Source organism: Corylus avellana, chromosome 3 (genome assembly GCF_965113065.1).
Source record: "Corylus avellana chromosome 3, dhCorAvel1.hap1.2, whole genome shotgun sequence".
NCBI classification, from domain to species: Eukaryota; Viridiplantae; Streptophyta; class Magnoliopsida; order Fagales; family Betulaceae; genus Corylus; species Corylus avellana.
In genome coordinates, this window is record NC_142492.1 from 31,830,692 (window position 1) to 31,849,718 (window position 19,027).

The 19,027-nt window shown below is 36.7% G+C and overlaps 3 protein-coding genes across 3 annotated transcripts; 1 reads left to right on the top strand and 2 right to left on the bottom strand.

Moving 5' to 3' along the window:
• Positions 1-2,163: 2,163 nt before the first annotated feature.
• LOC132175707 (uncharacterized) lies at positions 2,164-3,549 on the top strand. Its single transcript, XM_059587727.2, has 2 exons — positions 2,164-2,833; positions 3,117-3,549. Exons 1-2 carry the CDS (start codon positions 2,246-2,248, stop codon positions 3,186-3,188), a joined length of 660 nt encoding a protein of 219 aa, XP_059443710.2. The 5' UTR covers positions 2,164-2,245; the 3' UTR covers positions 3,189-3,549.
• Positions 3,550-4,484: 935 nt separating this feature from the next.
• On the bottom strand, positions 4,485-8,439 carry XXT4 (Galactosyl transferase GMA12/MNN10 family protein). Its single transcript, XM_059588399.2, has 2 exons — positions 6,705-8,439; positions 4,485-4,590 (listed from the first exon to the last, which is right to left on the bottom strand). The coding sequence occupies exon 1, from the start codon at positions 8,105-8,107 to the stop codon at positions 6,737-6,739; it is 1,371 nt and encodes a 456-aa protein (XP_059444382.2). The 5' UTR covers positions 8,108-8,439; the 3' UTR covers positions 4,485-4,590; positions 6,705-6,736.
• Positions 8,440-10,787: 2,348 nt separating this feature from the next.
• On the bottom strand, positions 10,788-13,186 carry LOC132175231 (Pentatricopeptide repeat (PPR) superfamily protein). The gene is made up of 2 exons (XM_088514788.1): positions 12,759-13,186; positions 10,788-12,510 (listed from the first exon to the last, which is right to left on the bottom strand). The coding sequence occupies exon 2, from the start codon at positions 12,503-12,505 to the stop codon at positions 11,057-11,059; it is 1,449 nt and encodes a 482-aa protein (XP_088370914.1). The 5' UTR covers positions 12,506-12,510; positions 12,759-13,186; the 3' UTR covers positions 10,788-11,056.
• Between the last annotated feature and the right edge of the window lie 5,841 nt (positions 13,187-19,027).

Sequence of the window (19,027 nt, forward strand, 5' to 3'; positions counted from 1 at the left end):
TTTAGTGATTTTCATTAGGGTTTAACAGCAAATATTGATGAATGGTCAATTGCATCAAATTGAAAGTTCGGGAGGTAAAATTGAAAGTTTTTGAAATTTGAAAAATCTTCTCAAAACACGTGGTAGTTCAAGAGTGAGTTCCAAGTGAAGTTATCCAAAAAATTTAAATAATATAGAATTATCTACATTATTAGATACATCAACTTTAAATCATGATTATTTATTTGAAGCAGATCGGCTAGCATGATCCTATTCCTAGTATAAGAGGTTATAAAATGTGATTGAAGTGAGGAGAGGAATAAGGGAACAACGGCAATTTTGGGTGGGGGCGAATGGTTTATATGGAAGGTAAAGCCAGGTTCAAGAGGTAACATCCATACATTAGAAGACAGGATTATTATACCATCTTTAGCTATGGTGGGCAGGGAAATGGCCAAAAGATTTCCCAACTTAAGCCTGTCTTTGTCTTTTGTGTATGCCTTTCGGCCCTGGTGTTGGGCCAATGTGTCCATTCGGCAACCAGCTTGTTTTGAAAATCATACAAACAAAAAATCACATGATGAGGTAGCCCTACCCCAACCAAAAGAATTTTGTCCATTGATTAAGTTTTTTAAACAAAAATTTACCTTAATATGCAAATTTTCATATGATTTTTGTTTTTCCTTGTAATTCTAATTCGGTCTATTTAATTAAACGAATCAGACCCATTAATCTTATTCCATGTTAATTACAAAATGTATAAAATAGGTCAAATAAGTGACTCGGTCCTCTCAATAAACTGCTCAAGGCGGTTACAGAAACAAAAGGGGCATAGATTAATGCAAACCTATATGAACCCCTACTAGGAACTAGCAATAGTCACTGTAAAGAGGCTGAAGCCAGATGAGCACTGTACTAGTCCATTGTAGGGATTGCAATAAAGAGATGAACCAACATAAATTCGGTTACAAAAGTCTCTACTAAAAGATCAAAACACCTAAGAGCTGGGAGACAGCAACCCACAAAATAAACAAGCAGCAAGAAACACAAAAAACTGCAAATCACAAAAAAATTTAAAATACATGGAAACTAAAGAAAATAGTAAAAAGCCCACTGAGCAGCGGCTTGACCAGAGAACGGGGCGGATGGAGGCGGATGGAGGAGCATCTGGTAGCAGCTCAAATGAAGGCTAGTAGAGCATAGCATGCACGTGTTGGCGCGTGAGCACCACGCGGTGGCCCGTGGTGGCTGGAACAAGGCAGGGATGGCGTCGACGGAAGGCTGAAGGCTTGGGAAGGCCCTATAGTGGCGCATCGAAGCTGGAGAGGAATAAAGGCCAACAGATTGGGCTTGAAATATTATGGAGCTGAGAACCATTGTAGAACCATGAACGACATGACTGCAGGGGGTGGAGAACTGCCAGAGGGAGCCGACCAGATGTGGCGAAGTGGACCGAGGAAGGAGAAGGGGCGGTGGTGCCACTGCTTAGAGGAAAAAAAAAAAAGAAATGGCTACAAAGAGGGGAGGGGGAGAAGACATGGTCTCTCCCTCCTCCCCTAGTGACAACTACACAGAGGCGATGGAAAGCCCTCACTGAGGAGGTGGAGAGAGAGTTGTAGGAAAAGCTTCTCTCAGGAGAGAAGAGAGCTTTTTCCTTACTTTCGAATTAGATTGAAGATAGTTAGAATGAGGTGAAGTTGGTGAATAACATTTAATAACATATGGTAATATACCCTTGTCACTGCCTTGTGCGGTCCTTATAAAAGTCCAGCTTGTTTATGATTTCTCTGTAATCATAAATGAAATCATTGTTTATTGTTTGTTACTATTACAATTTTTGTATTACTTTTTCTGTTTGAACTTTATTGTTAGGGTGCTCACCCCTTTGTGGTTATTCGACTCATTATAACCTGCTTCCCCTTATTTATTTATTTTTTAAAAAAAAAAAAAACATTTATTATCACATGAATATAACTTTTACTGTATTTTTTATGATTTTTTTTTAATATATTAGAAGAATTTTTTTCTAATTCAATCTATAAAATCATTACATATTTTTTGAATATGTAAAATGTACGTATTTTTGTAATTAATAGCATTAAAGGAATAGAAAAAATTTATATTAAAAAAAAGTATGTATTTAACACTGGGTCCGAAACGTGCCGAGCATGCGGAACAGCCTGTTTGTTCCTGTCTGAAGTGGCTCAAACTCTTCCTGGGCTGGGAACAAATTCCCCCAGGTGTTTGGTTGTTGGGGGAGCAGAAAATGGTGGGTGATGATCTGATTCCTGATGGTGGAAGAGACTCGTCTTTTTCCTCATCACAACCCCACAACGCAACCTATTTGAAAGAATGGTCCATGGTGTTGATCAGAGACTCTCCCGCCCACGGTGACTGCTCCGTCTTCCCCCCAGTCAACCACGAGAATCTGCACATTCCCTCACAGCCCTGTGAAGAACAACAAAACCCACTATCACCTTCATCATCTTCATCGTCATCGTCATCGCCATCGTCATCGTCATCGTCATTTACATTGTCATCATCACTCTCACCGTCTGATTCCTTCGATTCGGACTCGCTACCTGCTCCACCGTCAGATTCCAGGGTCAAAAGGGCCGGCGAGGTGACGAGCTGGATTGGGATTGGGCTTGAGGTCTTACGTTGTAAGGTTGTCGCTGTGGTTTCCTCGTTTCGAAATTATGTTGCCTACAACAGAGGGGCATTTCGGTCATTTGGACCCGTCGCGGCCGCGGTGGCGTTGGTGGTGTGGACGTTGTTTATGCGGTATCGTCGGCGGCGGCGACGAGCGGAGAGTGTGGGGCGTTTGATGCAGATTATTAAGGCGAAAGATGAGGTTGGTTTTTGATTTTGTACAAAGTGTTTGTTGTAATGCTTGTGTTGATTCTGCTAAAAAAAAGCTACAGAATTAGTTTTTTCTACGGGTCTTTTCTAATTTCACTTTCTCTTTCTCTTGGAATTAATTAGTGCGCCTACTGGTAACTGGGTGTCTCTTTGATTTTGGTGTTGCTTTGCTATCTGCTCGAAAGGGTTTCTAACTGGGATTTGGTCAATGCAATAAGCTTGATGATTAGCTGGTGTGCTTTCTTTGTAGTAAGTTTTGTTTTGATAATTTGCAGAAAATTACACAACTCTTGCACCAGATTGCTCAAATGAATAAAGTGCTGGTAGCCCGCCACAGAGATCTTTGAAGCATTCGGGCTTTGGATTGACATTGACTAAATTGATTGTAGCAATTCTTCTGCTATATGTTATGCACAAATCTTCAACGGAACATGGGTATGCTTCTCCAGATGCCTCTACATCATACAACTGGAACCACAATTTGAGCTCTGCAAAATTCATGTATTGCAAGGAAAATGTTGCAGATGTGGGACTGGTATCTGAGCTTTTGAAGATATGTTAATGGAGTTCTAAAGATGTCCCATACTCTTCATAATTGGATGTGGCCGAGCCGGGGACCAGGATCCGAGCTTTGGAATATGCACTTGATGAAGTTTTAGAATTCTGGCATCATCGCCAAATACGGTAGATTAGTTTCTGATTTATTTTTATTTTATTTTTTATTTATTTTTTTTTTTTTGTAACATTCTGATTTATTTTCTTGATCCGTAGACAAATTAGCTAAATTTAGTAGGCTATTTTATGTAGCCAGTTTACTATGTGATGTGATTATTGACAAATTTTGTGTGTTGCACTTCCAACTTCCAAGGACTCCCACAGTTTAATGGCAAACTAGGAATAAGCTTCTTCTAATTTGCCTCTGTTCGTATCTGCAGATAATGCATTGAGGTCCCAAACAAGGATCAGGTTCCTACAATTTATTTGTAAATTACGGAATTTAGGCAGTTTCTGGTACATTGAAATGCTTGAAAAATGTCACTTATTAGAAATATGATATGTTACAGTTGAAAATTTATTGTATTCTCATAAGATTCATAAAGTTGAAAATTTAGTGTATTCTCATAAGATTCTTACTCTTTATGTTGTAAAAAAACTTTTGAGTCAAAAACTGTCTTTTTGTTTTTTTTTGAAGAAAAAGCCTTTTGTAAGAGAAAATTCTTTCTTAACATGCCACATTTTCAATAAGTAGTATTTTCCAAGCGTTTTGATATTTAGAAACAGCTTAAATTTTGTAATTGGAAAATTTATAATTTTTTTAAAATTTCTGTCCGATTTAGCCCTTGGCAATTATGTTTATTTACTGAAAAATTTTGCTGTGCAAACATCCATTTTGTGGCAAGACATCTATGCATTGAAACAATATGAAAAGTTGAAGGACTTCACACAATTGACTGTTCAAGGATAAAATTGAAACCTGTCAAAATAAATAAATAAATAAAGATTTTGTAAATCAAGCATCAAAATCATCGGTTAACCTCAAATAAAAATAATAAATAAATAATTTCTTCTAGTCCAAATTGCTCAAAAGAATAAAGGTGCTGCTACATCAAGCACCTTAAATACTTTAAAAGGTAATTAAGGTATCTTTCTCCAGATACCTATGGGCAATGTGACTGCGAAATGAGCTCAACAAGCATTATGAATGGAGGATGTTGCTGAAAAAGGGATCAGCTTCTGAGATCTCCAATGCTGTTCATGAAACAATGTGGCTGATCAGGTGACCTAAGAGTTTTGATACTCTTACATGATATATTCACTGGATACCAAAAACTGACTTCTAAAAATATGCCTCTCCACACAGCTTAATGATACATCTTGCTTTTCTTTGATACCTCGATTTCTACCCAGGCCTTAGTTTACGAACCAGACGTTAGACCAGAACTTTTTCTAATGAATTGAAAAATCTTTGCAGTGAGCTCATCAATTATCTCTTTTGATGCATGCCTCAGCTCCAAGAAATCAATAAACGGGAGAAACAGTAAACTCTTGTTGCAGAATAATCCTACTACCCATTTCAGCTTGGGATTGAGCAAGAGAAACAGTAAATAATCTACAGAAGCAATGCAAGCAGCAACATGCCAATACAAAATAATTCCTTTTAACTATAAGTTGAGAGAGACAGACGCTGCTTATGGACCAACATGGAGAATTATGTACTGGGAAGACTTGGAACATTTTTCCCAGACTTTCTCCTCCGAATAGAATGTCAGGTTGGAAACAATCATTTGCCAATTAGTAACTAATACAACTAAAAGCCATGTATTGCAAATGAATAACACAATTTAAGAATTGATACCAACAGGCCGGAGAATTTACAAATCTTTCATCTACTCCATAGCATTGAGGACCAAAACCAACATTTATGACTAATACTTGTTATTTCTGTTCTGCATTTCAAGCTACAAAAGGCGAGAGAAGAAAAACGTACTCCTATAATGATATGGAGTAATGTTTATACATCACCTTCCATCCCCCAAAGTCTGTGTAACATGATTTCCTATAGCATTTAGTGTATGGAAATTGATTTTTTTTTATTAGCTTCACCTTTCTCAAGCTAATAAACGAACAAAGAGAACAACAAGATGGTGTCTGACAATATAAAGAGTGCATAAAATAATTTAGCTTTCCAATGAACATAAAAGTCTAGAGGATGTCAAAACGACTAAACTGGAAGTCCCCAATAATCCCTTACTCAAGCAAGATAAAAGATTTTAAACTATACCTAGAAGATTTCCTTCCAAAGGAACCTTTCCATTAAAATGTACAAGTTATACATCAAACCCTTGTTGCATGGGTCAGGCGTCTTGGAGTCTAATATACTAATTCATTTTTTTGAAGTATCTAACAAGAACCCACATAATTGAGTTGCAGACTAAATCACTAGTTACCATGCAAAACACTCCAATCCCCCAGTTAAAGATTTGCTTCAGCATTGAATCCAGGTGTATAGAATAAAGATTAGTACTGTGATATATCACATTTGTCAATTAGAAGTACTCAACGTAGGATTGGATATAATTAGAGTTACAATCAGGCATAAGACATTCCAAAAATTAGTAACTTCAACAAACTTCACAAAGTTAAATACTAGAGATCTACTTCCTAATTTGCTATCAATAAACATCTAATCTAACTGCAGTCTGTAAAACAGAAAAAACTGAATTTCCTAGGATTCAGCAACTACATGGCAAATGGCTACGTTTTGACGAGGATACTAGCATCTTCATGTATGTGAAAGTCACTATGTACACAATTTACTTCTATATGAGACACTCTTGCAGTTGAAAGATGCTACCATAACTCTATCCTCACATCCCACAGCAAATCATCCTCACATCCTCAAGTTGTGGATATGAGAAGGTATCTAAGATACGTCCAATACAACAACTAGGACATGAAGAGGCATGGCATATTTCAACAAATCTCTAATTCCAACAATAGATTAAGCTGAGTGATATACATCAATGTAACAAGACTTCAGAGATTCTCACTTACTTCCTCTTGATTATACAATTCATCTACTTGCAATATAACAGACATTAAACCAAAGCATTCATATTGTGTATTTGTAGTAATTAAAGGTTCATGCAAGGAAAAAATTGAGACTGGCATTACAGGGCAAATCATCAGTAAAATTTCTTTTATGGATTACTCAAACACAACAACAAGAATTAAAGTTTACAAAAGAATTCTACTCTATGGTTCCTCAAAACAGTACCAAGACAACATAACAAACAAAAATACTTAGATGGAAACTGTTATCAAATTTAAATTTGCTTTTGACTGAGGAATTATATCATTACCTAAACATTATCACACTTTGTTTTTTCACTCTCTAGCTCTGTGGTACACTGCTCCCTTGCACTGTGTGCCGCCGAATATCAAACTGGTCCACAGATTCCAAAGGAGTTACTGTCTCATTCCTGATCCTCTTGATCTTAGGACTCAACAATCCCCTATGCCTAAACCCATACAGCTTAAGCACCTGGTTATCTGCGAAATTAAATGCCCTCTCCATGCTGCTCAAGCACCTCGCAACCGGGTAATCCCCATAGCTCCCACAAGGCTTGCAACCCACAAAATGGGTCACGAACGGCCACCTCTCATCCCCCAATCCCGGATGATACTTCTCAACCATCTCCTCGTATCTATCCACCAATCCTGCCCAATACCCATGCAGATAATACGAATTCTCAAGAAACACCTTGTCCATCCACTGATCTTTCTTCGAAAGCAACAAGTATATCAACGCCGACTGATCATCTGCCTCAAATGCCGGCCTCCCCTTCAAATTCGCTGTTAAAATCTTCCCAGCCTCCTCCCGAACTGGCCCTTTTGGCCCCATTGGGGCCCAATCGTCAAGCAAATCCAAAGACCACTGACAATTCCTAAACAGGAAACTACCCGTATTCAACGCAATCCAACTCTTCTGCTCAAACATTAAATCCGGGTAACCATGAACAACCAAATTATAACCATCATACTTGGAAACTGGAATCTCAAAAACCATATCGGTGAAGAGCGCATCGCTATCCATCCACCAAATCCACTCCACCTCAGGATGCGACAGCATCAACCGCCGAATCAACGGCAATTTGGCCCAGTACCCAGCTAGTTCCTTGTCCAAATGAGCCAAATTGTACACTATCTCAATCCCATGAAGTCTACAATAGTCAATCTTATTCTTAATAGCTTTCAACAAGTAATGGTCACCAATTGGGTTATCACAAGGTTTAGGAGGAGACCCAGTTACGAGCAAGATACGAGGCTTACCGTTAACGTAGCTAGGGAACTCGGGGTTCTGGTGTAACCAGGCCTTGCGCTCGCCGTCCCAGTCGGAGATTTTGGGTCCGAGAGTATACGTGTCGTTGGGGTTGAAGAACAGCTCGGGACCGTCGGGGTCGGATGGGTCGGAGTCGGAGCGAATCTCGGCGAGGATCCGGTTGGTCTCCTCGATGATGTTCTGGTTGACGGCGTCGCCGTCGGAGGAGCCGAGGTGACCGATGCCGACGGTTCCGCGGAGGACCAGGATGGTGACAAAGCCGCAGAGGATGGTAATCTTTATGTTGTTGAAGGTCTTGTGGAGCTGCCTGCCACGCGGCAACACCGTGCGCCCCCTGCCGTTGGCTGTGGTGGTTGTCGGCAGCCCACCAGCACCTCCGCCGCTGCTTCTCTTCTGAGCTGCTATGTTCTCTTGCTGGCCCATCTCTCACTCTCTCTCTATCTCTCTGCGTTTGTCCAAGATTACAAGAATTGGGTGTTTGAGGATGAGCAAGCAAAATGCTTCCCTCTCTTTTTTGGCTTGTTATGTGGATTCTATCTGTGGGCTAGATCTACAAATTCCATATTTCATTCTCTGAGCATTTTTGTTCAGCTGTGTCTTCTGGGGAGAGTGAGAGAGAGAGAGAGAGAGAGAGAGAGAGATGGAGAAACCCTAGAGGATGCAGGTGGACGTGGGGGTGAGTGAGTTCATGGTGGAGGTGAGGTTGATGGGGGAGTTTGAAAAAGGAAGGTGGGGGAGAGACCAACTGTTTACAGCGCGTCTCACAGTCTATAAAACAAAAAGAAATTAATAAAAAAAACGTGTTAAAACCATAGAAAATTAAAATGAATTAGTGTAATTAAATAGAAGTTTAAACTTTAAACTCCCTCTTTTAAAGTGAAATGTATTTATTTCAGGATTAAGATTTTATTTTTGTTTAATTGTATTATATTATTATTATTATTTTTTTTTTTTGAATGATATGTCAACATATTTAATCTCTAAAATATAAGCCAAATTCGGAAGAGCGGTGGAGGTATTAAGGGAGTATATTTTAATGCTTGATTATGAGATTATGTGTTTTTTATGTTAATATTATATTTAGTGATTTGATCTAGATTTGAATCCTCCCTCCAAAGTCCAATCCCTTTTCCTAGTATTTATCATCACCGATTCACCATGGAGCATGGAGTTCCATTTTTTTTTTTTTAGTACAACAGAAAACAACGATAAATAAAACAACAAACTAGCAAAGCCATAAAGAGTCTGAGAATTCTTCCCACTGGTACCACATTGCCTGGGTATTAAGGAGATGGACCATTTATAAGGTGAGGAAAAACTTTAACTCTTGAGCTAGCTTTTGGGTTGAATTAGGCCCAAGACTCATTTTTAATATGGTATCAGAGCCTAACCCAATTAATTGGTTGTAGCCCACCGACCCATTGTCGCATGTGTTGACTTGGATGTTCTCCCACCACACGTGAGGGGTGTGTTGAAAGTTCCACATTACCTGGATATTAAGGGGATAGGTCATTTATAAGATGAGGGGTACCGAGACAAAATGAGAAAGGTAACAAGAAATGCAGTCAAAAAATTTTCTAGCTGCGGGCTACCGGCCCAACATGCTGCATAATTGGCGCAGAAATTTGCAACATGTTGAAAGCTTCAGTTTATTAATTTATTTGTTTTTTTTTTCTTAAAGAGATAAATTAGAAAGAAAATGGTAAGATTTAAACTCTAGTCAATGTTTTAAGGAAGACCATAGGCCAAGTAGAATTTTTTTTTTTTTAATATATATATATATATACTTGATTAACATGATAAGTGGAAAGTTGAAAAAAATAAATAAACAATGTGAAAGAAAGGGCTCTTGTATTAATTAGTTAAAAATAAAAATAAAGAAACAAATATTTATCCATTTTTAACACCTAGTAAAAGAAAAAAGGTATAAGGTATATTATTTTTTTTTTGTAACTTATTCACAACTTAAGCCAAAGTTATAATATTATTTATTCAAAGCGTTCGCCTGTCTCTTACGTCAACGGACCCACGGGTCGGGTGTCTCCCAACTGTTTTGCACTTTTCACAGCTCAGTTTGACCCAAAAATGTTCACGTTCATACTAGTAAAGAAGAAAGATCCTGGAAAGAAAGAATGGGCATTTTTTCTTGGCCCAATGTTTTTATTTTAGCTATATATATATATATATTAACAAATTATTTATTCTATATTTCTATTGGGGTAAAGTTTACTTAACCCCCTTAAACTACCACCCCAATGACAATCTACTCCTCAAACTATCAATTTTGACAATTTGCCCTCCAAGTTATCAAAATAATGACAATGTACCCCTAATTTTAACAAAATGACAAAATTATCATTACTAAAATAAAAACAAAATACTAAAATTTATTTATTTTTTTCAAAATTTTAATAGTATTTTTGTTTTATTGAAAATTTTATAGGGGTAATTTCGTAATTTTCTTAGTATTTGAGGATACATTGTCATTGTTTTAGCAGTTTGATGGGTAAATTATCATAATTGATAGTTTGAGGAATAGATTATCATTGAAATGATAGTTTGAAGGGGTTAAGTGTATTTTACCCTTTCTATTATCAATTTTCCTTAAATGTTATTTTTCAATATATATTTTATGGTCAAGACTCGAGAGAGGGGGAGAAAGAGAGAAAAAAAAAATACAAAAAATTTAATTTGAAGTGTCAGGCTGACGTCAGGCGGGGTCCAACGATGTGCATTGACATGTGCGTTTCAAAATATGGGTGAGATATCAATCGGCCCAAGGGGCCACAAGATCCCATCTCCGTTACTGTCTCCCACCATGTGCCATATGCCATGTGCTGTGACCAAATTTGAGCCGTGTGTCTTTCTCTCATTGATAATAACTGGTAAGTAGCTGGCCTAATTAATCAATGTCGTATTAGTCCTAAACCTAATAATATTTAACTATTTTTAGTAGCATTTCCTTGGGGAGAGGTGTTTTACACTTTTACTTAGATGCCGCTCAGCCCATCTGTAATTGTTTGGAATTTTTTTAAGTAGGATTAGATATTTAGATCATAGAAAAATCAAAGCAAAATGGTCAACTTCATTTCTTTGTGTCACACAAACATAATCGATTGAATATTCAATATATAAACACCATTTACCAAGGTGATTCAAGTAAAACAACTGACTAGGCTAATTAGAGAGCTGTAGAAGCTAATTGAAAATTTTCAATACCAATGTGGCATCCTAGTTTGCATGTAAGAATGAAGATGGCACAATACAAGATTTACAGCCTCCAATTAAGCCAGAAGTAAACTACAATAAAGAAGTTTGTGCCCACAAAAAAGAAAGCCTCATGAGAGCTTTATAGAAGGAGATACTAACTTATCAAGTTGATGCACAAGTCTTTTTCTTCTTTGCCTTTCCAATATTATTTGCAACTTTCTCTGGCTTCTTGGTTGTGTTTTGGTCCACAGAGCTAATATTCTCCAATATCCTTGTCGGCTTAAAAACCTCAGTGATTGAAGGGTCCAACAGATCACTTGAGCAGCCAAGAGTAATCCCCATTCCCATGGCCTCATTCCAGAGCTCTCTACCCTTCTCGAAGTCCCCTCCCCTACAAAGTTTTGGTATCAGCACATCATAAACTGGCCCATAACCACCCAATGAACTTCTCTTCATTCTCTCAAAGAGCTCAAGAGCAAAATTAACCCTCTCACCTCCACATAGTATACCAATCAAATCATAGTAAAACTTACGATCTGGTATCAACCCTTCACTAATCATCTCATCCACTATCTTATTGCCTTTACCATATCTCCCGCTCAAATACAATACCCTTGCAACAAGATAATAGCTTGTCCAATCTGGAGAACAACCCGACTTCTTCATTGTCTCAAGCATTCGACAACATTCCTTGACTCTTCTTGTCCTTCCAAGACAAGAAAGCAAAATATTGTAACTAATTGAGGTTGGGGCAATCTTATAGGACCTCATTTCCATCATCACATTCAAGGACTCAGGAACAAGACCAGAAGGATTACGTTTAAGATTTCTCTCACAAAGGCACCTTAGGAATGTGTTATAGCAAAACAAATCCGGCAAAAATCCAGCTGACTTCATCTCTTTGATAATCCTTCGCGCTTCCTTCACATTCTCCAGCTCAGACCAACCATAAAGAAGGCACCTGTAAATGCAAGGCTCTACACCAGAAATCTTATCCTTGTGGTGCAAGACCACCCCCTCCGCTCTCCTGGCGTGCCCTTTTGCACATAAAGCGTTAACAATAGCAGTGACTGTGACTTTATCTTGCGGACACTTGTACTTGTCCAAGTTCTTAAATATACCCAACGCCTCATCTTCCTTCCCCAGTTTAACCAATGCCTCAGCTACAACACTAAAAGTATGAGTGTCCATCACCCGACCCTCCTTCCTAAGATCTGAAATCAATATATCCATTGCTGTGTGGTCATTCTTCTCCGCAAACACCTGAATGGCATAATTATAATCCCTGTCCTCTAAACCACAATTCAATTTCTTACGAGACCACAAGAAGAATCTCAGCAGTCTCCTATTGGGTGCTTCATGCTTGCAAGAGTCTATAACTTGCGTCACAAGCGACGGGGTTAAAGAAACTGTAAGTTTATTTAGACTCAATTCTAATTCATCTAATCCGCCAATCGTGCTCGAAACAAAACCACACAGCTCCTGCAGCTTGGACTGTGCCGGGTTTGGCAGCACTGTGCAGTAGAGAGATAGACAGAGACGTTCGCGCTTCTTGGCTTTCAGTGTTCGCCATAAAAGGCTTTGCCATTTCGATTTCATAACGATGTGCATCTTCTCTACGAAAATTCATCAAACAGGTGGTACGCATTACAAGATACTCGAATTCTTCACACATTTACAAACGTTTATCAACCATAGCATAAATATATATTGATTTTCTTTCACACTCCTACATATTCTCAGAAACCAAATCAGAGTAAAAAAAACCCAGTAGATGCGCATTTGAATTTTGGGGTGCTTGATTTATAAGATATAACAACGTAGAACCCCAGATAAATCAAATATAGATGGATTGGCATGAAACCTTATTGGGGTAGCACCCACAACGAGAGCTGAACCATGGGATCGATAAGAAGAGCTGTTGCCCAGCTTGCGGCAGTTACAAATGGGTTTTTGATAATGGATTTGACATGATGGACCGTTTGAGCGAGGAGAAATCACGGTGCTGTGCGTGGTGGTCCGTTACGTATAGGCCCGGTGCAAGGGTGACTGTGGGTACTGACCGTACTGTGTGGGCTGAGTGTGACCGCCTGAAGGCGGTTCGGTGGTTGAGTGGCGCTGCAGCGCAGGCACAGTAGCGTTGCTAGGCTGAGTGCGGGGAAGAGCCGTCGGTGTGCTGAATGTCGTTTACCTACCCGGTATCCGAGAACGTGGGACGGGGTGGTGTGGTGGTGTGCGGCCGTGGGAGGCAGCCGTTCGGGGTGCTGATCGATAGTGGTCTGTGCGATAGTATTGAGGGAGAAGCAGAGTGTTTGGCAACAGGTGATTATCTATTCTTATTTTGGTTTAGCAAAGTTTCTGTTTGGAGGCACGTGTTGGAGTGTCCTATTGTGATAATAAGATATCCTAATTCCAGTTTCGAAATAGTATAATTTAGTTTTTTTTTTTTAAAAAAAAAAAAAAATTCAAAAAGGCAGATGATGAGGTGAAGGAAAGTTAGGAAACCGACCAGAACTATTCTACCTAGGCATCATCATAGTAATACATGCTTGCTAAAAGTCATATATAATAGGGCTTAAATAGTTAAAACCGTAAGCGTTCCTTCAAGTCCGATTGAGTCATAAATTAAGTTAGTCCTATCGATGCATCAATGAGGAACAAATATTTTTGCTACAAACTTTATACAGACTAATCTAATAAGATGATATGTATTCCGCAGCATGTGATAGCCACATATTAAGAACACTAGCAACAAACATCAAACAATTTTTCATAAATTCTCTCCCGTCTTCGTCTCTAAATCCCTTTCTCTTATTTGTCTTAGACTTCTCAATCTCTTAATTCCCAATCTCTCTCTCTCTCTCTCTCGTCTTCTCAGTCGTCTTTGTTGTCGAGAATGTTGCTTTGTGCTTAAGATGTGGTATTCATCAACATATTTTGTGATGATTGTGAGTTTTCTTGGCTGGGTGGTATCTGCTATGAGTTTGTTTGCTTGGGTTGTAGTGGTTTGTTTTTGGATGCTCTCAAAAGATTTAAGATTTAGAGGAAGAAAAAGAGGAGGAGATTGGGAAACGTGAGCGGAGAAATGAGAGAATATGTATTTTTTTACTATTATAACAATCCATTGGGTAGCTACAGTGCTACCCAAATGCATTGAGTATGGTTTAGGGAATGCATAAGGTGTCTATTGCAAGAATTTTTTTTTTTTTTTTGACCTTTTTGAGATTTTTCGTATATGTAAAGAAATGAATGGATTATTGGGTGTTTATTGCTACTTCTCTAATAGGATCAAGGGTTCCCATTTCAACAATCAAACTCTTATCATGATACATGTCGAACCAATTTTAAAGAATTATTTAAGGCCCATTGAATCACCAAGTGTATTGATTTAGTTTTTATTATAAATCTACCAAGTGTATGATTACTGGATTAAGGCCGTCCTTATCCCCATTTGTAATCATGTGATATCTTATTTATTGTAAGGGAAAATAGCAAACAAAAAAAGAAAAAGAAAAAATCAAAACCATTAAATTTATAAAATTTAGGGTAAAGTCCACTTAACTCCCTAAAACTACCACCTCAATAACAATCTATCCCCTAAACTATCAATTGCGACAATTTACTCCTTAAACTACCAAAACAATGACAATGTACTCCTAATTTTAACAAAATGATGAAATTGCTCTTACTAAAATAAAAACAAAATACTTAAATTTATTTATTTTTTCCAAAATTTTAAGGGTATTTTTGTCTTATTCAAAATTTTATTGGGATAATTTCATCATTCTGCAAGCATTGGGAGGTACATTGTCATTATTTTGATAGTTTTGAGAGCAAATTGTCGCAATTGATAGTTTAGAGGGTAAATTGTCATTGAGGTGGTAGTTTGATTCGTTTGAAGGAGTCAAGTAGACTTTACCCTAAAATTTAATTTAAATCTATCTTAGAAGTTAGAAGGGCCCACTTTCTGTATCTTTAGAAATTAGAAGGGACCATACGACAACTTTAAAAGCGAGAGATCTACTTGTTATTTTTCATGGAGCAAACTGTGTTCTATTTGTCTTTGACATAAGTTTCTATTTGCATTACTTTTGTCAAGCAAGTTGGAATCGATGTGATTGTCCCATACCTAACTAATTTATGTCGATCATGCTTTTGACCTGTATTAATTCTTTTTAACTTTTTTGTTTTTATAGATTGGTGGAGGGACACAACAATGTGTTTGGTAAACTTTTTGCTTTTGTTATTATAGTGACGTTGGTTGATGTGGTATAAAATTTTGAATTTTATATATTGAAAAGTAAAAAAGTTATGTTTTATAATAATTTTTTTATTTGAATAATGATATATAGTGGCAAGAGCCAGGAATTGACTCAAGAAGGGGCGGAAATAAAATGATAAAAAAAAAAAAAATTATTGTTCTCTTTATATATTATGTTTTTATGATAATATGATAAATACAATTTAAAATATAAATTATAACACAATGTGCATCACAAAAAGCATATGTATGAGACTTCATAAATATATGTCAAATTGATATATCAATTAACATGTAGGCATTAGTACAAAAATAAAGAAAAATACAAAATGTCTAAAATTACATTCTATATGTGGTCTTAAAGAAACAAAATTAGTAAAGAACAAATGTATTGAAGCTTTACTCTTGATGCTTGACAAGATAACAAATGTATGAATAAAAAGAGCAAATAACATACTTGAGATTGACAATAATCTACTGAAACTGGTTGATGTTTGACAAATCCCAAAGTGTATATATATATATATATATATATATATATATATATATATATATTTCCCGTAATAAAGCATAACTACTTAATACCAAACAAACATATCTACAATATCCAGTACCCACTAAGATCGGGCCTAATTAATAAAAGAAAAAATAACTAAATAACCCAAACCTAGTAAAAAAATAAAGAAAGACAATTGACAAATGATCCGAGCACGAGACACACAACACAAGTCCAATTTTATTTCTCTTTCTCGCATTTTCTTAGCAACCAAGTAGAGCTAGAATAGCTCATACCAACCCCAACCCACCAATATAATTCAAAACCTATTTCGATTATACCCCAATAATCAACAAATACACAATAAACGACCTAAAATCATTGGAAAGAATTGTAAAACAGTAGGAAATCAAAAATCAAAGTAGCTCGGCAACTACACAGAGCACTTCAAAAACTCAAAGAAAATGAACGCGAAATGATCTGGGTATGAGCTAGAAAGAAAGCCACTAAGCTTGACAGATTACAGAGAAAGAAACGATAAAGGCTGCCCAGGCTCAAGTCAAAAGATGGGAAAACCCAAACAACATGATTAGGGGAAAGAAAACCAGTAGGCAGCTGCTGAGATTTTTTTTTTTTTTTGTAAGTTGAGGGGTAGGTTAGGTTTGGAGGGGCTGTGTTTTTATTTTTATTTTTTAAAAAAATGGAGGGGCTGGACTATATTTTGGAGGTGCTGTGCTATATTTTTGGAGGGGCTGAGCTATATTTAAATTTTAAAAGTATTTGAAATTTTTTTTAAAAGAAAAACTTAAGCAGGGCGCCCGCTCCTACTTGTAACAAGAGATCTGCTCTAGGCAGACAATTCAATGCATAAGTAGCTCTTATTTCTTAACCCTGAAATTCGAAAAAACCCGATGCCGACACTCATCCTCCTCGACCCAAAGGTCAAAATGCCGTTCACATCCACAACCCCAAGGATCTGGACCAAATCATAAGGCGAGCAGATCAAGAGAGGACAAAGCCTTATTACAAGCAGCAGGAAATACAAGCAAAATAGACGAACATGGAAATTGATAAACTTGTAATGTGGATTTAACTAAAAAATAATGATGACCGCTATCAGTTCAAATGAACTGGAGAAGATCATGTTCCACTGCTCCCTAAAATTTGTTTTTGCAACCTTAAATGCATGTGAAGATTACGGTATTGTGTAGTGTACGCGTGTAACATTCCAATATAATTGAGAAAGCAATCTAGGACAAATATTCTGTTTAGTTTGTTTATAGTTATGCCAAATTATATATATATATGGAGCATATAGCATTAACAAATAGAATAGAAGAATAGAATAGAAGAACTTTAAAAAAGAAGCAAAACAAATATTAAAAAAAAAAAAAAAACTAAAACCCTACTTATCTAAACGGAATAATTATAAAAGTCCCTTAAAAAATGATGTGGCTATTAAAATTATTGTTTGATCAAAATTCAATAATGATCTATCAAAAGTTTAATGGTGATTTTAATAGTCACATCATTCTTAGATGGACTCAACATAAACTTGTAACCTTACTCAACTAAACAAGTGTTAAGAGGACTTATTTGACAAAGCTTTATGCTTTTTAGCCAAAATAAAAAAGCAAATCAAATCAAAAACATTGTAAAATATAAAAAATTACTTTTACCTTTATTCTACATCAAAACATTTTTCAATTAGAATATATATATATATATATATATATATATATATATATATATATATATATATATCTCTCTCTCTCTCTCTTAACTTATTTGACAAAGCTTTATGCTTTTTTAGCCAAAATAAAAAATCAAATCAAATCAAAAACATTGTAAAATATTAAAAATCACTTTTACCTTTATTCTACATCAAAACATTATATATATATATATATATATATGTGAATGAAATCAATTAGAAAATATTATTCAAAAGGTAAAACAAACAATGGGAAAAGAGAATAAAATCAAGAAGTTATATTGTATTGGCTCATTAGGGAATTAATCCCAAAGTGAAACCCCTTTTAGGCTTATACTCTATTAGAACATTCTCAGTGGAAGAGCCAAATTTTTATGCAAAATGACTTTTTAAAGCGCACTTTATCTAGTTTAGCTAATAAATTTTTAAGAGTAATTATAGGTGGCATACTTATATCATACTAAGAATGATGTGGCTATTAAAATCACCATTGAGTTTGTGATTGATCATTATTGAATTTTGATTAAAGGATAATTTTAATAGCCACATCATTTTTAGTGGGATACAAGTAGGCCAACTAAAATTACTCAATTTTTAAAAGTCGCTTACATCCGATTAGTTATATTTTTATTTATATTATTTAAATATTATTAAAAATGAGAAAAATTTTGAAAAAAAGAGAACATGCGAAAAAAAAAATAGTAAGAAAAAATTTAGAAAAAAGAAAAAACAGATAAGAAAAATATTTGACTCTACAATTGAAAATGCTCTTTAAGTCCAATTAAAAAAACTCCCTCTCAAGTCCAATCAACAGGATCTTGCTTCAAACTAAAGCACATCTGCCGTTGAAAAAAATAAAAGGCCCAGATTTAACCACGTCTTTTTAACTCTCAAACTGTGTCGTTTCCGGTTTTACCAAGCGAATAGAGGCAAATAGACGCCTCTTTTTTTTGTAACGCCGTTTAAGGAGAAAACAGACGTCTCTGGATTTCAAGTATCAACCCCGGCGGAAACTGGTTGGCCTGAAGTTCGTCATCATAATACAAACGGTCAGAATTGCAGACAAAGCACGGTGAAGAAGAAAGCAAAGAAGAAGAGAGGAACTCTCGACCTCAAGGACTTGGGAGACGATCTTGGCAGTGGGCTGAGAAGAACGACGCTCTCTCTTACTGATCACCGGCGAGAAGCAAGCGCCCATTAGTTTCCAGATTCAAAATTCAGTCACTGCATGTGAAAGAGAGGAAGAGAGACGTAGGAGTACTCGTACAGTCGTACTGGGAAAGAGTTGGGAGAAAGAGAAACGGAAATGAATGAATGGGAACTGCGAAGTATCAGGTGTGCTATAAATTTGGAAATATTTGAGGAGAGGCGATGACGCAATCGAGGCCCTCATCAACGAATTCCGGTGAAGACTTCCTCAAATACACCGCCCACAACAACTCCAGGCCAACCAGTTTCCGCCGGGGTTGAAACCTAGATCCATCTTTGCTTCAAAAGGATAATAGACGTCTATATGTTCCCTCCTTAAACGGCGTCAAAAAGAAAGAGACGTCTGTTTGCCTCCATTTGTTTGGCAAAAGAAACGACACAGTTTTTGAGTTAAAAAGACGTCGTTAAACTGAGTCTTGGAAAAAAAAAAAAAAAAAAAAATCTGAGTCTTGA